Raw genomic sequence first — 19,472 nt, forward strand, 5'->3', positions numbered from 1 at the left:
GCATTCCAGTTCCAATATTGTCTGCTCATTTCCATGCTTCTTTTTTTTTAAATCACTTCACTCTTTTATCCTGTATCCGACTCTCTGGAGAGATGGGGAGACCGCTATGAACAAACACTCTGTACCAACGATTACTATCAGGATATAGAGCCTATGTGACACTTATTTTATATTTTTACTTCCTTTTACTCTGAGAGTATATGTACACTCTCAGAGTTATGTTACATTGACACTGTAACACAGAGGATAGGTTCATGACTCATTGTCAGAGGAAAAAAGACGTAGTCAGTCGCTCATTAATGAAGCCCTCCAGGTTGGTGGTTGATTTACCCAGAGTCCTTTGCAAACGCAATGAATTTTGTCAGACTGGAGGAGTGTCCCAAGCAGCCCAATCCATGCTCTCTGGACATGAACCAAACCCCCCCCCCCCCTCGATGTTTCCATGGAAACCTACCTCAAGAGAATAAGGTGAACCATTAGCCTGAGTTGCCACAGGTCCATTACAAGCAATGATAACAGTTGTCAGGGGTGGGGGGTCTTGTTGTGAGGGGCGCCACAACTTGGTCATATAACTAATGATTATTTAAAAAAAGGATAGTGAAAATAGTTGATCTACAAGCTAGTGTGCTAGTAGCTCTGCTATTTTGTGACAGCTTCTAGATCAGTTTTTTTGTGATCGGCTATTTTTTCACTATTGTTTTCTATTTGAGCTTGTATCGGCAATTTTCACTATGGTTTTTTTGTTTGTTTCTTTGTTAAGTGTGTCAGGATTTTTCTTAGCTCGAGCCAAATGCAGGACAACTCCAACTCAATTAAGTGCAAAGTTATTTTTGCACACAGGGCGGCAAAAAGGATAGCAAACACAAGTAACAGAAACAGAAACAACGGATCTGACAAATAAAAAAACACTCATTGAAACAAACAGGCATAATGTTACAGTTCATGTGGGAAACCAGTACATGGGAAAAGCGGAACGAGGAGCGTTAATTTTTCTGGCACGGGAAGCCGGGGCAGGGTCGGGTCTCTTTAAGACAAGGCCACTAGAGGGAGACAAAACACCCCCGGCCGCCGGGGTAAAACAGGAGGCCGAGGCGGCGATTAGCGATTAGCCGGTTGTTGTTTTTTGCCGGGCCCACCTGCCCCGGTCTTGTCTCTTCCCGTTTGGCATGGTTGAAAAATGGAGTTAGCTGGTTTCTGCCTGACAGCGACAATATGAAATAGGATATGCAAGGGATAATTGACGGCGAGCCGGTCATTGTTGAGAAATAAACCCCCGACAGGGTGATTGCGTTGGGGTTTAATCGCCCTGAAGGGGTTTATTTCGAAACAATGACCGGCTCACCATCAATTATCCCGCTTATAACACGGCTACTTAATAAAAAATAACAAAACAAAGTATTTCCTTGCTTACGGTAATGAAAGTATTCCATTAATTTATGCCAGGTGCGGCCCTCCGTCCAGTGCAACACGGTCGCCTCGGAAAACAAAAGGAAGTGTTGATCAAATAGAATACATTTTCAGTTACTGCATTGTTTTCTCGCTTCAAATGTTTTCAAAAAGATTCTTGAGAGCAATGTTTAGCTGTAAATGACATAGTGTGTTAGTTTACATGGCTGTCATGTTGGATACAGCACAAAATCAAGCAGCAGCAGCCAGGTGCTCTGAGCCTTTGATTAGACAGAGGTCTGTTATTGAGCTCATCGGTCATTATCCAGAAATAACACACCGCTGAATTCAGTGATTGACCAATCAGAATCAAGCATTCAACCAAGCCGTGTAATAAATGTCTGTAATGTACACACATGAATGCTTGCAAACACACTCAAACATAATGGGAAGCACTGTGCATGAGGGTACACACACAACACACACACACACACACACACACACACACACGCATCTTTTCGTGTCTATGATCCGGTCGGGAGCGGAAGTAACTCTACGTCACCAGGCGCGTCATCCGCGTCATCAGGTGGCCGGATGGGCAGATCCGGAAAGACGTCACCCCAAAATAGGTTCGTCCTAATAAAATCCTTGATGCGGCGTAGTTTAGCTTATTTTTTAAATATAAATGTGCGTGCACTATCCGGAGACTATTTAGCGTCTGTATTATCCCACGGGGAAATTCTATTCCATTTAAATAGGGATTGGGGAACCAAAACAAAGCGGCACCGCAAAACCGGATGGGCAGAATCCGGAAAGAGATTTTTTTTTCAGTAGGCGTGGCCTAGAACAGATCATATGGGTCTTTAATAACGCATACCAGGCTTTCCTCCGAGGTGGAAAGACTGGTGACGCGAGGTTAACTAATACCATATCGGACAAATGCAATGAATAAGGTGCTTGATTGACAGAGGCAGCTGGTGTTTAATGTACATTCTAATCCAGTGGTACTCAAAGTTGGGTCCCAGGACCCTCAGGGGTTCTTGAGGGGGTTCCATGAGTTCCACAGCAAAATTGATCTACAAGCTCAAAACATGTTGTGATGTGATGCGTTGTGAACTTGTAGATCTGCTATTTTTGAAACACTCAAATATTCTCTTCTGGGGGTCCCTGGCACCAAAAGAATTCAGATGGGGTTCTACGAATGAATCCATATCAATTTTGGGGTCCTTGATAAGAAGAAGTTTGAGAACCACCAGTCATTGCACACACACACACACATACGTTAAGACAGTAGTTCTGGATATGGTTATGTTGTAAACCTAACAAGATATTGACATGATTAAGTGCATGAGTGGTTGGTACAACGCACGCCACGCCACGCACGCACGCACGCACACAGCCATGTAAAATAAAGTGGCAGTGTGAACCCTGTGCTACTGTGTGACACTGATACAGGGTGTAATTCAGTGGAGGTGAGCTCTCTCTAAATGGCCAGCTTTAATTCAGGGGGTTCCGGTGTCACCCAGCCAGGGACAAAGCTGTGACCAGAAACCCTATCAGGGTCCAGGGTTCATCACAATAATGGGGACGGGAGGCACGCTCACTCACTCTGCCACCGTCCTGGGGGGTAGAGGCCAGGTCAGGTGGACTGGGCTGAGTCTGGCAGAAACCTTGTATCTCCGTATTTCAGCTTTTCCTGCTTTGTTCTCCATAAATGAATGCCCTACTTTGTCATACAACTGCGTCATACAATTTAGGCAAAAACAGGATTGGCTGTTTTCGCTATCTTGGAAAAGCTTTGAAAGTGAAAGTGGTTGAGTGTGTCTGTGGGTTTTATACATATTGAGCCGATGAAAAGTATGAACATAAATTGGATCCATGGGAACGATACATGGTTCACCCATTTCCTGCAAAGTAACGGTTCTGGACATACAAGGTTTCGACCCCGCAGCCACGATACCCGAGTGATTGGGTGAGAGCAAAAAATGGGTCACACATGATGTGATTGTGTTCACGAGGTGTTTGAATCCTAAAACCATTTAACCACATGAACCCTAGCGTCCCTATTCTGGGGGCGAACATTTTGGCGAAAATAGCACATGTACAGTAGAAGCTCACAACAAGTTGCAACCTCAGAGATCAGCTACTTTCGGCAAAGAGTGCCGGTGTAGAACTGTCACGGGTTCCCAAACTTCTCTGGATCAGGGCCCATTTGAAAAACCCATCTGACCACTTACCCTGCCCAATACTACCTGTTAAACAGCGGTTCTCAAAGTGGTGTACGGGGACCCCCAGAAGTTCTTGAGGGGGGTCCCCAGCAAAATTCAGCAAATGCTAATATAGCATCATAATCAGTTTACGGCGAATGTGCGTGTGATGCGCGTGAGCCCCGCATACGCACACACGCACTTACGCCCAGACTACACCAAGCTTTTCAAAGTGAGCGTATGTGTGGAATTTACTGCACACGTACAGCGCGTTTGGAAAGATCCAATTGATATCAATGATACCGACTACACCAGGCGAGCAGATATGCGAGCTCCGCATACGCAAGCTTTAAAATAGGATTGGATCTACAGTATAAGTGCGTGTGTGCGTATGCGGGGCTCGCGTGCGTCACGCGCACATTCTCTGGTGTGTGTCGGCCGTTATAGATCCAATCCTATTTTAAAGCTTGCGTATCCACGCGCCTGGTGTAGCCGGTATCATTGATATCAATTGGAACTTTCCAAACGCGCTGTTCGTGTGCAGTAAATTCCACGCATACGCGCACTTTGAAAAGCCTGGTGTAGACTGGGCGTTAACCAGCTATAAAGAAAATAGCCCATTCATAAACTATATAAGTTCATAAACTATATAAGTTTTGCAAGCTCACAGCGTGAGCTTGCAAAACTGTGAGCTTGCAAAACTGTGAGCTTGTAAAATTGTGAGCTTGTAAAACTGTGATCAGATTAGATTAATCTTGAAAAAGTTTAACAACACAAATGTTATGGGGGTCCGGGCACATACTATTTTCAAATCGGGGGCCACAGTCAAATAAATATATATCGTTGCTGTCGGGCAGAAACCAGCTAACTCCATTTTGACGCTTTTGCATTTTTTTTCATAAATCAGTGCTTTTGAACACTCTTTACATCTTTGTGTTGGTAAAAAAAATATTGAACCAATGAAAAGTATTAAAAAGCGCTTCTGAAAAAAGCAGCTAACTCCATTGGATTCTCAAACTTTCTGCTAAACCAGCTAACTCCACCAAAGGGGGGTGGTGTTAGCTGGTTTTGCTGACTCCAGGCTCCACCCCCTTTTGACCTCCAATCTCATTGTGAGCTTGGAGGTCCATTCAGCAGTTCTTATCAATGATGAACAAAACCTCCTAACTCTAGTTAGCTGGTTTCTGCCCGACAGTCACAGCAGAGATATATATATAAATATTTGAGGGTCCTTGATATGACAATATTTGTGAACCACTGACTGCTACAGTCAGTAACGTCTAATAATTCCAAAAAATATTTACAATACCCTTTGAAATACTGCCTGCTTCATCCCTTCCTTGTGCATTTCATAATGTTTTGACACTACTCTTAGCAGCTGCTTGTAAAAGCTCTTTATTGAGAAGGAGGAGAAGTTAGCCACTAAAACACTATACTTAGTTGATCGGATTCCTAAGGGCTATACTTTATTAGGTTTTTGCTCTGCACTAAATATGTTCCCTGGAAATAGCCGATCTGCTATTTTTGCCAAATGTTAGCCCCCAGAATAGTATAGAATAATATGCTAGGGTTGGTTAAAATAAGCCTTCTGATCCAAGGTTGACGGGAGGAGAGTCTACTTACAGTACAGAACAAAACCCCTCCGGTTGAGACCGTGGCAACTGCTTTTGTCAAACTAGATTTCCTCAGTGTTTTGAAAGATAGGCTATTTACCAACTTTGAAGTTTTAAATTTTATTTTAAATTTTATATTTTCTGTCAGTGCCTAATGCAGCTAATGAGAACATCTACACCACTGGTTCTCAACATTGGGTTCAAGGGCCACCAGGGGTCCAAATGGACTGTCACGGGTCTATAACTCAGACCGTGTACAAATGGAACCAAATGAGTAAAATTTACATTTTACAGTGTAGTTTGGAGTTCCAGCATAGTTTAGATCAGTGCTTCTCAACCTTTTTAATTCCAAGGACCCCCAGTTTGATATGTATTATGACCTTAATTAGACCTTATGGGTCCATTTGGTTACCAACTCTCCATCATTTAGCTGGGGACCACCTGGAACCCACTCAAGGACCACTGGTGGTCCCCGGACCACTGATTGAGAACCACTGACATAGTACACAAAGGACTAACTTTCACAGGTATTCCAGCCTAGACAGCCTGAGTGGTAACTAAATCCACACGGTAGATCCACAAGGATCTAGTCCATGGTCAAGGATTCCATGTGTAGGCTACTGCATACCCTCTCAGAGTTACGGATCTGTACAAGGGTGCATTTGGACACCTGGTGGTCCCCGGACCTGACGTTGAGAACCTAGTGTACTACACCCTCCATGGCCAGGGCTGTTTTTCAAGCACGGCAGAGGGTCATGACAGGACACACCTGCAGCGTTTGGCTAACGTGTGCACAGTGCTGCGTAGTGCTAAGCATGCAGGAACAGCACCCGTTGTGCCATTCAGCAGAAAAACAAGCCTCTCGCTGAACTTCAGGGTCTCTCTGCTTTCATGCACAATGAGCATAATCCATATCGTCGCTGCCGGCGCAGAAACCTTGTATATCCATGTTTCAACTTTTTTACGGGGGAGATGAATGCAATAATTATAGTCCCAGGCACAGAATCTTTTCTAATGCGGAGTCCTGAGGCCTAAAACTGTTTAGGGGTCCTTGAATGTTTGAGAACCACTGGACCTCCTCAGGATCAGCCACAGATGAAAGGAATTTCAGTCATTATTTGTGCACCGCCGGCTGGGCCAGGGGGCAGCGCCCCGGTGGACAACACGGCCCGGATTAAAGGTTTAACCCATTAAGACCGGGAACACATCTGTATAACTACTTAAACCATTATCTTATACATTGGCTATTAAAAAATAGCAGATATATAAGCTCATGGTGCCATGCTAGATCTGATTTTTTTTTTTTTATCTTGAACATTTTTGCTAATCTTTGAATATTTTAAAGCGAACATTTTGTATCTCAAATCTTTGCTTCTGGGGGTCCCTGGAACAAAATATTTTGAGATGGGGGTCCGCGGCCATATGCATATAATTTTGGGGGTCCTTGACATGAAAGTTTGAGAACCACTGATTATAGCAACATAAGTTTTTTCAAAAAACTGTTAGGATTTAGAAGACATTTGTAGAATCCTCAGAAGCAAAGATTTGAGTTACAAATGTTCGCTTTTAAAATATAGATTTTCAAAGATTTGCAACAATTTAAGATTTTTTTATAGCCAAAGAAATCTTAAAATGACACAAATGCGTTCCCGGTCTTAATGCATTAATCAGTGGGAAGTGGAAAGGTGTGAGTGATGGGCTCAGGGAACTCTAATCCATAGTGAGAGCCACAGTGAGAGAGAGGAGAGCATTCAGAGCATAAGGACAGCATTTTAGCCTCGGCAACAAGAGAGCGGAAGTATACTGTAATACTGAGAGCTGTGTTATTCAGGCTTATAATATCACACTGCTTTACTCTCCTTGCCTTGGCAGCGAGGGAAAGGGCATCTGTCTCAGATGGCACAGACTGAGTGAGCACATCAGAGCACAAGCTCTTTCCCTTCAGTATCCAACCAGGGCATCAAGACCTCAGTGGTGGACAGTGACAAATTACATTTACTGAAGTACCGTAACTTAATACATTTTTGAGTATCTGTGCTTTATTAGAATATTTGTATTTCTGGATACATACAACTTTTAGTTCACTACATTTCAAAGACAAATGTTGTACTTTTGACTCCACTACATATTTTCTAGTAAGGGAAATAGTACATTATGAATTAACCACTTAAGCCTTATTTCAAGCTCACAATGTGCCACGATGTGCCGCGGTGTGACGCATGGTGAGCTTGTAGATCGGTTATTTCCCCCATTATTGATATTTGTTGAACGTTTCTGCTTTGATTTCAATTCAGAAATGCATTGATACTGTATGAAAAAATGTAATTTGTGCTTTTGAATTGTTACGTATTTTTAAAAGCATCATAAGTGTAAATTTGACTGAGCAACTTTCACTTGTAATATTTGACCAGGAGAATCTATATTTTGACTACTTTGTCCACACTGGTGAGCACATACTGTATAGCACAACCTCTTCAGTACCCTTCTAGTGCATCATCTAGACCAACACAAGGCTTAATGTGTTCCTAAATAAATCCTGCTATGTTGACTGCACAGAATGACAATAATAACAATGTTTAATGACCCCTAGAACAACACAGACAGCGGATGCCCCCCATCCCTCCTAAATGGACAGCACTAGAAAGAGTCACTCCTACGGGTCCATTAAATGGGTCCATTCGTACGCTCTCAGAGTTAAAGGTGCTGTAAGTGATATTGTCCGATAGTAATAATGGCTATAGAGTGTTTGTTCAGTACTCCCCGTCTCCCCTCTAGTTCTATAGTAAACAGTATATATATATTTTCATGTGGGATACTACATTTCATCCAATCAGGAGAGAGAACATTATCAACTTCAATGTTTATACTGTTCCAGTTCCAATTGTGTCTGTTTGTGTTTTTCACTTCCAGTTTTACTTCTTTATCCTGTTACTTCTTTATCCTGTATGAGTTCTCTCTCCTGATCGGATGAAATTGGTATCCTGATCTGAAACTTTATCTTCTGTTTACGAAAGGGCTGGAGAGACAGAGAGACCCCCTGTTACTGAACAAACACTTTATAGAAATGATCACTAACAGAATTGCTGAGCTGCTTAACAGTTATTTTAACAAAAAAAAACACTTTAAATGAACACTGAGGACTTTAGAGAGTAGAAGATAAATATGCGGGTGTATCATCCTACCTTTATCATCAGTGGAAAGGGACATTTCTTCTGCTTCAGTATATTATCCAGCTTTTTCTTTGGGGCATTTCTGTTAAAGGAATAATCAGAATTTAGGGTATCTTACTACTGTAGTTTTCTTTTCTTCATTTCATCATTTTTTATTTTTTTTTAAATCATATTGTTAAAACAGTTGGTTTGTTTCTCCCAGCAGTGGTCATGGGTAAACATACTCCATCCGCACACTATTTGAACACGCCATCATGAATCATTTTGAACTTAACCTGATGAGGACGTGGCGAAATTTATGTCCAACTATGTTCCAGTGACAGGAAGTCGTAAAGTTTATTTTTTCCCCAGTCTGAGCATGAGTTACAGCTGGTTTCCCAGAGTAAGATGTTTGTTTCTGTGAAGCAGAAACCAGTTGAGCTACACTGACACCTTCTGGGCACCCAGGTGCAAAACCTTATTACATCCGTGGAAACATATGGTCTACCCATTAAACAGTATGTCACATCTAAGCAGTAGTGTAAAGTAACTAAGTACATTTACTCAAGCACTGTACTTTTAAGTACAGTTGAGGTATTTTTACTTTATTGGAGTATTTCCAATAGTCAGTAGGCTACTATTACTTCTACTCCACTACATCTCAGAGACAATTATTTGAAAACTTGAAAACATTACTAGTTACTTTGTAGATTTTGATTATTATTACAAAGCATAAATTAACCACTTCAGCCCTATATATATATTTTGGCCATTTGAAAATAGCCGAGCTACAAGCTCACAATGCATCACGATGCAACGCATTGTGAGCTTGTACATCTGCTTTGAATGAAAATTGGATGAAATTGGTATCCTGATCTGAAACTTTATCTTCTGTTTACGAAAAAGAGTTTTCTTTAAACGCTTGTGAAATGGGATATTCTGCATAATGAATACTTTTACTTTTGGTACATTTTTTATGCCAATACTTTTGTACTTTTACTCAAGTAATTTTTTAATTCCGGACTTTTACTTTTAACAGAGCATTTCTACATTGCATATTGATACTTCTATTAAGTAAAACATTTGAGTACTTTTTCCACCACTGCATCTAAGGCAGCCTTTTCTGGACCAGGAACCAGGTGGCAGGCCCACTTGAAAATCTTTGTAGTGTTTGCGGCCGGCGCACCCATCTGACCACTTAACAAGTGAGTTAAGTGGTAAGTGGGTGGGCCACAGGCATGTGGGTGGGCCAAGAGCACGTTTATTTTAATGATCAATCAATTGATTGTGTTCTGGCATGGATCAATGGAACTAAGTTCCTATTTATCTGTATGACAATGAAAAGTAATTTTTCAAGGTTTTAAAGGGGGGGGGGGGGGTGGCATGATTTATTTTAGTTTTTTTAGATAATGTTTTAAGTATTAATGTTATAATTACAATCTTTTGCCAATTAGCCTACTTGGGGGCTCACTTGCAATATTCTCATAGATCACCAGTGGGTTCTAGCCCACAGGATTGGGTCCGCTGATCTAAGGAAACATGGTCTACCATGGTCATCGAGCAATAAAAATGATCCTACATCTCAGGAAACATGTGTCACATTCAGGAGTGGTGAGAAGAACTCAAAAGGAGGACAGCCAGGGGCAGGTACAGTAATGATCAAAAACCCAAGGTTGGGTGTTTTAATACAGGCGAACAGAACACACATCAAACACAAACTAATATTATATTATGTGACACCAAACAATGACCCAGCTATAAACTTTATCTGAAACAAGATAAAGTGTCAAAGACCTCCAAATAAATATGTATTTAGTCCCCCTCCTGAAAAGATTTGTGCCTGGGACCCTCATACAAGATTTGTGTTGTTAAAATTATCTTATTTACACTTTTTAAGATTCTTTGAAAATAGCAGATCTACAAGCTTCCAACTGTGTTCAGGCTTGGATCAATCGAACTAACGTTTTATTGTGAGCTTGTAGATTGGCTATTTACAAATAGCCAATATAGGGTTAAAGTTGTTCGGCTTATTTTTATGCAATATTTAACTCTTTTTGCTGAAGACCCCCCGGAACCCTGTCAACCCTCCCAGGACCCCACTTTGAGAACCACTGGCATGCCATGAGCTACAATAAAATGTCATCAAATACATTTTAATATGGATTGAAAGAATCTAACTTCTGGCATTGAGGGCATCATTTAAAAATCACGTAAGATTATTTCACAACCACATGCATGTAAATGTAAAATATGCTACTAACCTCCTCTCCGCTGCTGTCTTTGATGCACTCATGATGAAGTCAGTATAACAGTGCTGGAACTGTGACGAGTGACAATGACATGTAGATGTCCACTGCTTAATTTAAAGCAGCGTCTGGCATGCGTGTGTCCACGACACGATACTAATGGAACCCAAAAAATCGAGCCAGCATGCATAAAACAATGGCACCAGCCACCGGATCATCACAGTAAGTGCTCATTCATGAACTATCTCTCCCTCTCTCTCTCTGTCTCTCTCTCTCTCTCACACACACACACACACACACACACACACTCATCCCCACATTACTTCAGAGCTCTTATCTCACTGAACATAACAATAACAATGCAGTAAGTACAACAATAAGTACCAAAAGCAAAACATCAAAATCCATATACTAGTGTACATACATAAAGTACATTTATGTATAATAAAAAAGGAGAAGACAATGTATGAATACATGTATCTTTTTTTTTTGTCTGTGATTTGTGGCTAAAAGGCTCCCCTCTCAGCTTCCACTAAGTACTAAATACCTGTAATGGATACATCATGAATGTTTGATGGGGGGCTTGTGAAATCAAGCCCTGGCTTTAGACCCCCAAAGCCTCAACACTGCTCTTCTTCCACAGACTCAAAAGGCTGTTTTGTACCTGGCTCTGCTGTGTACGCATCCTATTGTACGTTCTCGCACGAAAGCATAACGTACAAAGTAAAATCCTTGGTGTTAATGTAACTCTGAGTGTACAAAATGCAACCAAATGGACCCTTACAGGTCCATTTTGTACACTCTCAGAGTTATAAATAATTAATTATCACTGAGGATTTTACTTTGTGTACAGTACACACGAGCAGAGAGAGCCCATAATGCGCACAATTAATTGGAGATTAAGATACTTTTGTTCACCTCATTATAGCTTATTGTGTCAATATATTGGTCTAAACCGGTTTTTAACTGATATTGTTCAAAGGGAATGTTTTTCCTATAAAGGACTGAACAAAACTTTCTGTGCAGCAGCTCAAAATGAATGTTTCATTGCATTTCTCCATTGCATGCAAAACGGTCAGTAGTTTTTAGTAAACACATGACCTGTATACTGTACTGTAGGTCATATAAACCATTTCTGTGGATTATAGTGTTATTGTATATCGTTGCTGACCGGCAGAAACCTTGTAGGCTATCTAAATTTTTCAAATCTTTGTTTTGTTTTTCATTATGTAGTGCCCTACTTCATCATACAACACTGTCATGCAAAAGTAGCAAAAATAGCGTTGCTTTGTGACGCCTTGTGAGCTTGTAGATCAGATATTTTAGCAATTTTTTTAAAGTGAAATTGGTTAAGTGTGTCTGCGGGTTTAATAAATATTGAACCAACGAAAAGTATTAATACGAGCTTGTGAATAAAACAACATTGGATCCATTGGAACACAGGTTCTTTTTTTTCTTAATTTCCTGAAAAGCAAGCGACGATATTCTCTATAATAATATTTTCCACTCTCATCAGTGATGTACTGTCCTAAATTAAAATGGAATCCCCAGCTTTTGTCCAGCAGAGGGATCATATGCATGAGAAAACTAAATACTGCATTACCCCTCTATAGTATTAAAACATTGAAAAATGAGTTTCCATGTTGATAGTGATTAATAGGAAGATGAAGTAAACTATGTTAGTTCCATTGATCCAAGAACATTGAGCCAGAACACAATCGATTGATTGATCATTGCTGATCAAATGCTTTGAAAATGCATGGGGCCCACCCATCTGACCAGATGGGTGTTCCGTGGACACTTCTGTTCTGAACACATTTTCAAGTGGGCCCTGATCCGGAAAACATTGTGAAACACTGATATCCACAAGTTTACTAAGGAGCTTTACTGAGGTAACGAGAGTGTGTGAATTATGGGCATCACTTCCTGTCGTCAGTCATTCAATTCATTTGAGTGATCCGTGTCAGTCAATAATAATGTGGGAACACAACCCGACATAAATTTAAAAAAGGGACATATTAGTCTGCCTACTTACCCTACAAGATCCCCCACACAGCTGATGATTCAAATTAATGATCAATCAAATCAAATTAATGATCAACCATTTAATCTCCATGCAGAGATTCAGGTATGTATCACAGCAGCAACAGCAGCCATTAAGAATGAAACACAGGACAGGAGTTTAGAGCAAGTGTCAAGAGCCGAGCGTTGATCGTTAATTTGAATCATCATCATTGACTGACTACACACTCCAATGAATTGAATGACTGACAACAGGACGTGATGCCCATAACGCACGCAAGGCCTCATGGGACACTGGAAACTCCTGGGAATCCTGGATGTATAGAGATACAGGGAATGTGAAATATATAGATTTTTGCTCACTTTGATAGGTAAATTGAATTATGCCATGATATACTGTTTTTTGGAGGGAACAAAGGCCAAAAGCCAGCTAGGGCAGCAAGGCCATCAACTAAAACAATTATTTTAAGTCCACATAATTAATTAATTGGATTATTTCAGTGAAATAATAAATGTCATTGGACTGGTTTGAAGATAGATTGTGGAGTTACAGTGTACATGTTTTAGGGTTCCTTGGACCATATGGATGACTGTTAACCTCTTTTTGGGTGATGCCGCCTACCGTTTTGCTTTGGTAATCTGCATGAGCACAACTCTGTGACTTGTGGTGAGATCAGATCTCAGTCACAGCTTTGCGGCATCGGCACATCAGGACAAGTTTGCTCAAGTCTCCTGGTTGGCCAGTGGGCTACTAGATTTATGTCAAACTATCATCATAAATCATAAATAGCCCAGTTTTCCAGCAGTTCATATACCAGGCTTGCAATCGAACCCACCACTGGTTAGTGTGCAGCATTTCACTTGATGTTGTCCAATAATAATTCACAATATCAACAAAAGACACTGCTGTCCAAAACCGTATTGACAGGCAAGAGGTAGAGGAGAAAATGATTAAATCATCTGGAGCAGTGTGGGGGCTTGGCATCAAGGCCAAGGATATCATGTTTTGAGGGGCACAAAGCCAAACTGAGGGGGCACGGGCCGGCGGCCATAGCCTTCATGGGCTCCATGATATTCCTGCCCTGGCCTAAAAGCATCGCAGCATCATGAAATGTAATTATGTCAGATAGCTGGCAGCAACTGTGAGCGGGAAAACAAAACAAGCATATTTCTAAATGATGTGGTTTATTTGGAATAAACAAGGCAGCTTTCCAGCACCAGTTAGATAGTAACATTCATGTATCATTTTAGCTCTGCGCACAGACAGTGGTTACATCTTATGGTATTATGCCTCTAGCTTATTACCTGTCTTTGTATAACAGACCAGCTTATTGTTCTGTAAGAAAAGGTATTTTAACATGTTTAAAATGAGCACCATTTTTGACAATACTGAGTTAGTGACATTGAAATATGACATGGATGTATACAGTACGCACCAGAGAAAATCCCAAACTCGCTGTCACACGCCAGTTGACATTAAACGAACGAGGCCTGCCAACATTGGATATATTATATCCAATGTTGTGACTGTCGGGCAGAAACCCTGTTTCTCCATAATTTTTTTATGAATGTCCAACTTCTTCAGACTACAGTGGAACACAAAAGTAGCAAAACTAGGCGTTGTAAACGATCACAACCCGATCTCTTATTTTTATTTTCTAGTAACAGTTTTGGCCTGACAGCGACGATATGACGTTTAGGATTATTTTTATCATGTTGTTCAGCATCCTCTACCGATGCATCATTATCATTACTATGTGTCGTCTTATTATATTAATTATTATGCCAACACTATGTAATTGGTCATACTGGCAATCACGTAAGCCAGGGTTTTTTTTTCAGAAAGTTCACAACAGAACAACAGAAGCGAATATATCGAATGAGGATTTGATTGACTGTGTAAATGTTCTGGCCTTGTTGACAGCCAGCTTGTTCACATTGTTGAGAGAAGATGTTTAATGAGAACACAGGGTTCTGATTTTCTGTGTGCGCGCGCTCGCGTTTGTGTGTGTGTGTGTGTGTGTGTGAGAGAGAGAGAGTGAAAGATTAGAGTGAGACTAGAGAGATAAAATGGCACATTTTGCTTGTTTCCCATTGAGACACAGTTTGAGACGTTTGAGTTGGTTGATTAAAAAGGGCTTTGGTGTGTCAACCCTAATACTCCCACAGACAGACAGACAGACAGACAGACAGACAGACAGACAGACAGACAGACAGACAGACAGAAAGAAAACATCACCCATGTCTGTGTGTGTGTGTGTGTGTGTGTGTGTGTGTGTGTGTGTGTGTGTGTGTGTGTGTGTGCAAGTTGTCCGACAATGTATTCGGAAGACCTTTAAACTGAATAAGGCTTATGCTTAATGTATGCCAAAAAATGGACTTCGGGAGCGGGCATGGTGGATAGCTGATGAGGTTGAGTTATGGTCTTACGGCTGCGGTCTGGGGGATCTGAAAATAAACAGACAAACAATCATTCATCTGTTTGAATCAAGATAAATCTATTTGTATGATTTGTATATTGTTGATGTAAAGATAAAGATGTTTGTATTATTCTGCACAATATATCGAAAATGTATCGTCATCGCAATGTCAACATACACAATATGAATATACATATTGCAAAAGCATATATATATATATATATATATATATATATATATATATATATATATATATATATATTGCAAAAGGCTTTTATGCAACAGAAATTATTTAACTGTTCTCATCTTGAACTAGAATCCACTTGTCAGAGGGTGTAACATTCCTAGGATAGTCAGCGATAGTTTGCAGGGCAAAATAATTAACACCAGCTGTGAACGCTTGACTTTGATTGTGTGTATGTGTGTGTGTGTGCGTGCGTGCGTGCGTGCGTGTGTGTGTGTGTGTGTGTGTGTGTGTGTGTGTGTAACCTCGCGTCACCAGTCTTTCCGTGTGTGTGTGTGTGTGTGTGTGTGTGTGTGTGTGTGTGTGTGTGTGTGTTTCTGAAATGAAACTGAAAGTAACTTCTCCAAAAGCCTTTTGTTAGGCTATTCAACATTAGTTTTAATTTCTTGAAATTATATTTATTTAATTTGCAATAATTCAACTGTATGGCATGCTAATGTTTTGAGACATATTGTATTATATTACTACACAATAGTAAATAAATAATTCTACACAATAAATAAACATATTTTAAATAACTGATCTAAATATGGATTATAGTTATGATAAGTGAGATGTAGTAGTACAAACTGCATTGTTTGTTTTTAATGTCAATAATTAAAGTAGCTAATCTTCATAAAACATTTTTAAAGTGATATACTGTTATATCACAGCAGTGACTGAGATGTAGTGGAGTAGAAGTAAAAGTACTGGCAATTGGAAATACTCTAGTAAAGTAAAAATACGTCAAATCTTACAGTACTTGAGTAAATGTAATTAGTTACTTTACACCACTGTTGTTCTATAAATCTAATTATTTAACCACCCACACACATTACCAGGTATTGTTTAACTTCAAATTGAATTATTCTACTTAAAATTGTTTATTATTATTATTATCATTATTATTATTATTATTATTATTATTATTATTATTATTATTACAAATTGTATTGTTTGTTTTTAATGTCAATAATTAAAGTAGTTATTCTTCTTAATACATTTAAAAAAAAAAGTGATATGCATAGTTAGTAGCAGTGTCTGAGTGCGTGTGAGCGCGCATGTGCGTCCGCAACTGGTTCCGGCCCACCTCAAGTCACCATTTGACCAATCTGGCCCCAACCCCAAAATGAGTTTGACACCCCTGGTTTAGATTGTTTTAAATGTTTGGTGGATATTCATTGTCATCAGCAGCTGTAGCCAGGAGAAATGTTTTCAGTAAAACCATATTGTTAAAATGGAATAAATAAGTAATCAATTTCCAGTGTGTGCATACGGTAGGCTTTTCATTGTCTGGGCTCTATGTTAGCAGTGAACCTATAAGGCAGAAAGACATTCAAACTGTATACTTCAGTATTGTCTACTTATCGTGAGTCCTATCGTCATTGCAATATTCAACAATGTTGAATATCGTATATCACATGTTTTCCTGATATTGTGCAGCCCTAGTTTGTATGATGATATGAAATGAAATTCCCAAAACGTACTTCATCCCAAGTGCTTGTGGTGATTCTTTTCATAGCCCACTGCGTTGTTAGAGCTGCTGCCTATAAGGAGGGAGACATTGTGGTGTCAGAAGACATTTTCTGTTACCAGCTTGAGATAATTTGTTGTTCTAAATTTATATATATTTATTTCCCCTCTACACCAAATATCTTCGCCAAAAATATCACAGCTCTACAAGCTTGCAACGTGTCGCACTGCAACCCATTGCGAGCTTGTAGAGCAGTTGTGTTTACCATACATAATAAATAAATGTCACCATAAAATATATGGTTCAGAATGATAAGGGTATTACCTCACTTACCCAAGTAATCCTTGTAGTCCTTGTATTTATGCCTCAGGCTGCGTCCATCTAAAGAGAAAGAACGTTAAGACAGTGACAGTGATGTTTGACTCCCTTTGAAAACCCATACTGTAATATCACAAGTAAATATTCACAGAGCAGAGAGAGGTGATGTATTATAATATAATACATCACAGTATGTCAGTTAGTATTATACTAACTGACATGTGGTACAGAGATGTTACTGAGGTGCTGTAGTGATATTTTTTCATTAAAACAAAGAGGTTATTATCAAAAAGTTAAAGCTCTATACCCGTGGTTCTCAAACTTTTCCTCCCTTTCCTTGATTTCTGAAACCCCCTACAACCAAGGATTGACATTTTGCCTAGAAAACTGCAAGTGAAAACCATAGCATATGGTGCTATGAATGAACGAATGAATGAATGAATAAATGAATGAATGAATGAATGATAACACACTTTTGAATAATATACCATTACAAATAATGCCCTTCACATTTCAGTATACAGTACTTCAATAACAGTTGTGCTATTCAAGTTGTGATGTGATTTACTTTAAAACTTCACACATGTTTTATCATTAAACATAACAGTAAAGAAATGATTTCCGAGTTCCACTTTCTCTCACGTCTGTAGTACCGCTGCGTACCTCTAGGGGTAAAAGTAACCCCATTTGCGAAAAACTGCTCTATCCGATGCCACTCCGTCTTGGCAGAAATAATAAAGTGAAAACAGACAGGGGACAAGTTATGGCGAGGGACATGATGCAAATTTAAACCTCTAACATGGCCAGAACGTGACATAAAGTTTCTCTCACCAGAGTTTCCACGTTGCTTGATGCATTGTCCCCGGTTGGGGATGCCAGCGGCTACGTTTCCTGCGTTGATGATGTGACACTCGTAGCCTGTAGGACAGTGCAGGGGTTCATCTCCATCCTCTGTGGTGCTACAGGCCTCCGCTGCACGGGGCACACAAGAAGTCATTTCTGATACTGGTATCGTTATTGGAACAAGTAGGCAGTAATATCCTGTAGGTACAAATGGCTTTAAGGTTTGTAGCATTTCTATGATCATGTGGTGTCACGTGTTTGTGGGAGGTCACTCACCTTGTAGGACCTCCTCCGGGCCGTCTAGCAGCCAGCCGTTCCCACCCAGCCATCGAGGTTTAGGCTGCACCAACCAGTCCAACACTGCTCAGAACGCACACGCACACACACACACACACACACACACACACACACACACACACACACACACACACACACACACACACACACACACACACACACACACACACAGGCGCGTCAGTGGACACTGACAAAAGCTGGATAGCCGAAATGCCTTGTCACTCTGAGTGTGACCCTTCACTTGCCAATGTTTATGGTTTAAGAGGACAACGCACCAGAGGAGTCAGAGCGTGTTGGTAACAAATCTAAAAATTGTATTTGGTCTTCTTGCTGCACTCCTGGACTGGACAGACTCCAGACAGAGTTGGGGTTTGGGTAAGAGTTTTGGGTTGGGAGAGGGTTATGGTTAGGGAATGGTTTGGGTTGGACTTCAGTGCTAAGCCTTTTTAGAAAGGGCATCCTTTCAGAAAAAGGCAGAGCAAGGAATATTTGCTCTCGCCATCTTGTTTTTGAAAGAAAGTCTTTTTGGGATCCTGTTACTCTTTAATTTTAAGGTCCTTATAATTTCACATTCTGTTTAGGTTATTGTAGGGGTTGGTATGGTACGGAACAGAGTCTACTGACCTGGTGGGGGCTGGACAGACTCCAGACAGGCGTAGATGCAGCCGTTGTAGCAGCAGCGTTTGTGGCGTTCACATTCGGAGTCGGAGCGGCACACAGGGACCTCGCAGGCCCGCTCCGGAAGCATCTGGGGTGGCGGAGGACAACGGTCATTCTTCTGGTGCTGCGTGGACTGAGACTGGTTTGGATACTCATAATCCTGCTGTAGACAGACAGCCAGACAGCCAGACAGCCAGACAGCCAGACAGACAGACAGACAGACAGACAGACAGACAGACAGAGAGAGAGAAAGAGAGACAGAGAGACAGAGAGAGAGTTATTGAGACAAACTATTATGCACGTATACAAACATATCGTAAAGTCATGATTATTGTTAAAATGTTGTCTTTGCCTGGTTTTAATGACTGCATTACAGAGAAATGATGGAATTTTTTTTGTGTCATATCACTTTACTTTAGAATAGAGATTTTAAAACAGGGAGACTGGTAGCTCTGCATAATCATGAGGTTGCCGGCGTAGCACATGAGCTATGGAACCCACACAGTGATTCCCAGTGGGGTCCAGCTAGGAACCCTCAGGGTTCCTTGAGGGGGTTCCAAATGAGTGTGGTTCCATTTGTACACTCTCAGAGTTACTGTGGTCCTTGACATTTT

General features: G+C 40.6%; 1 protein-coding gene across 1 annotated transcript in view; it reads right to left on the bottom strand.

The window, feature by feature from the left end:
- Positions 1 to 13,802: 13,802 nt before the first annotated feature.
- The window catches only part of wfdc1 (WAP four-disulfide core domain 1), an 11,171-nt gene continuing 5,501 nt past the window's right edge, over positions 13,803 to 19,472 (bottom strand). The window contains exons 2-7 of the mRNA XM_080437357.1: positions 18,823 to 19,021; positions 18,178 to 18,261; positions 17,890 to 18,030; positions 17,074 to 17,121; positions 16,754 to 16,813; positions 13,803 to 15,071 (exon numbers count right to left, since the gene is read on the bottom strand). Coding sequence (XP_080293483.1) covers positions 16,755 to 16,813; positions 17,074 to 17,121; positions 17,890 to 18,030; positions 18,178 to 18,261; positions 18,823 to 18,946 — 456 coding nt within the window. The 5' untranslated portion in view covers positions 18,947 to 19,021 and the 3' untranslated portion in view covers positions 13,803 to 15,071; position 16,754. The remainder of the gene's footprint in view (positions 15,072 to 16,753; positions 16,814 to 17,073; positions 17,122 to 17,889; positions 18,031 to 18,177; positions 18,262 to 18,822; positions 19,022 to 19,472) is intronic.

Source organism: Gymnoscopelus braueri, assembly GCF_963280865.1.
Source record: "Gymnoscopelus braueri genome assembly, chromosome: 9".
Classification (NCBI taxonomy): Eukaryota; Metazoa; Chordata; class Actinopteri; order Myctophiformes; family Myctophidae; genus Gymnoscopelus; species Gymnoscopelus braueri.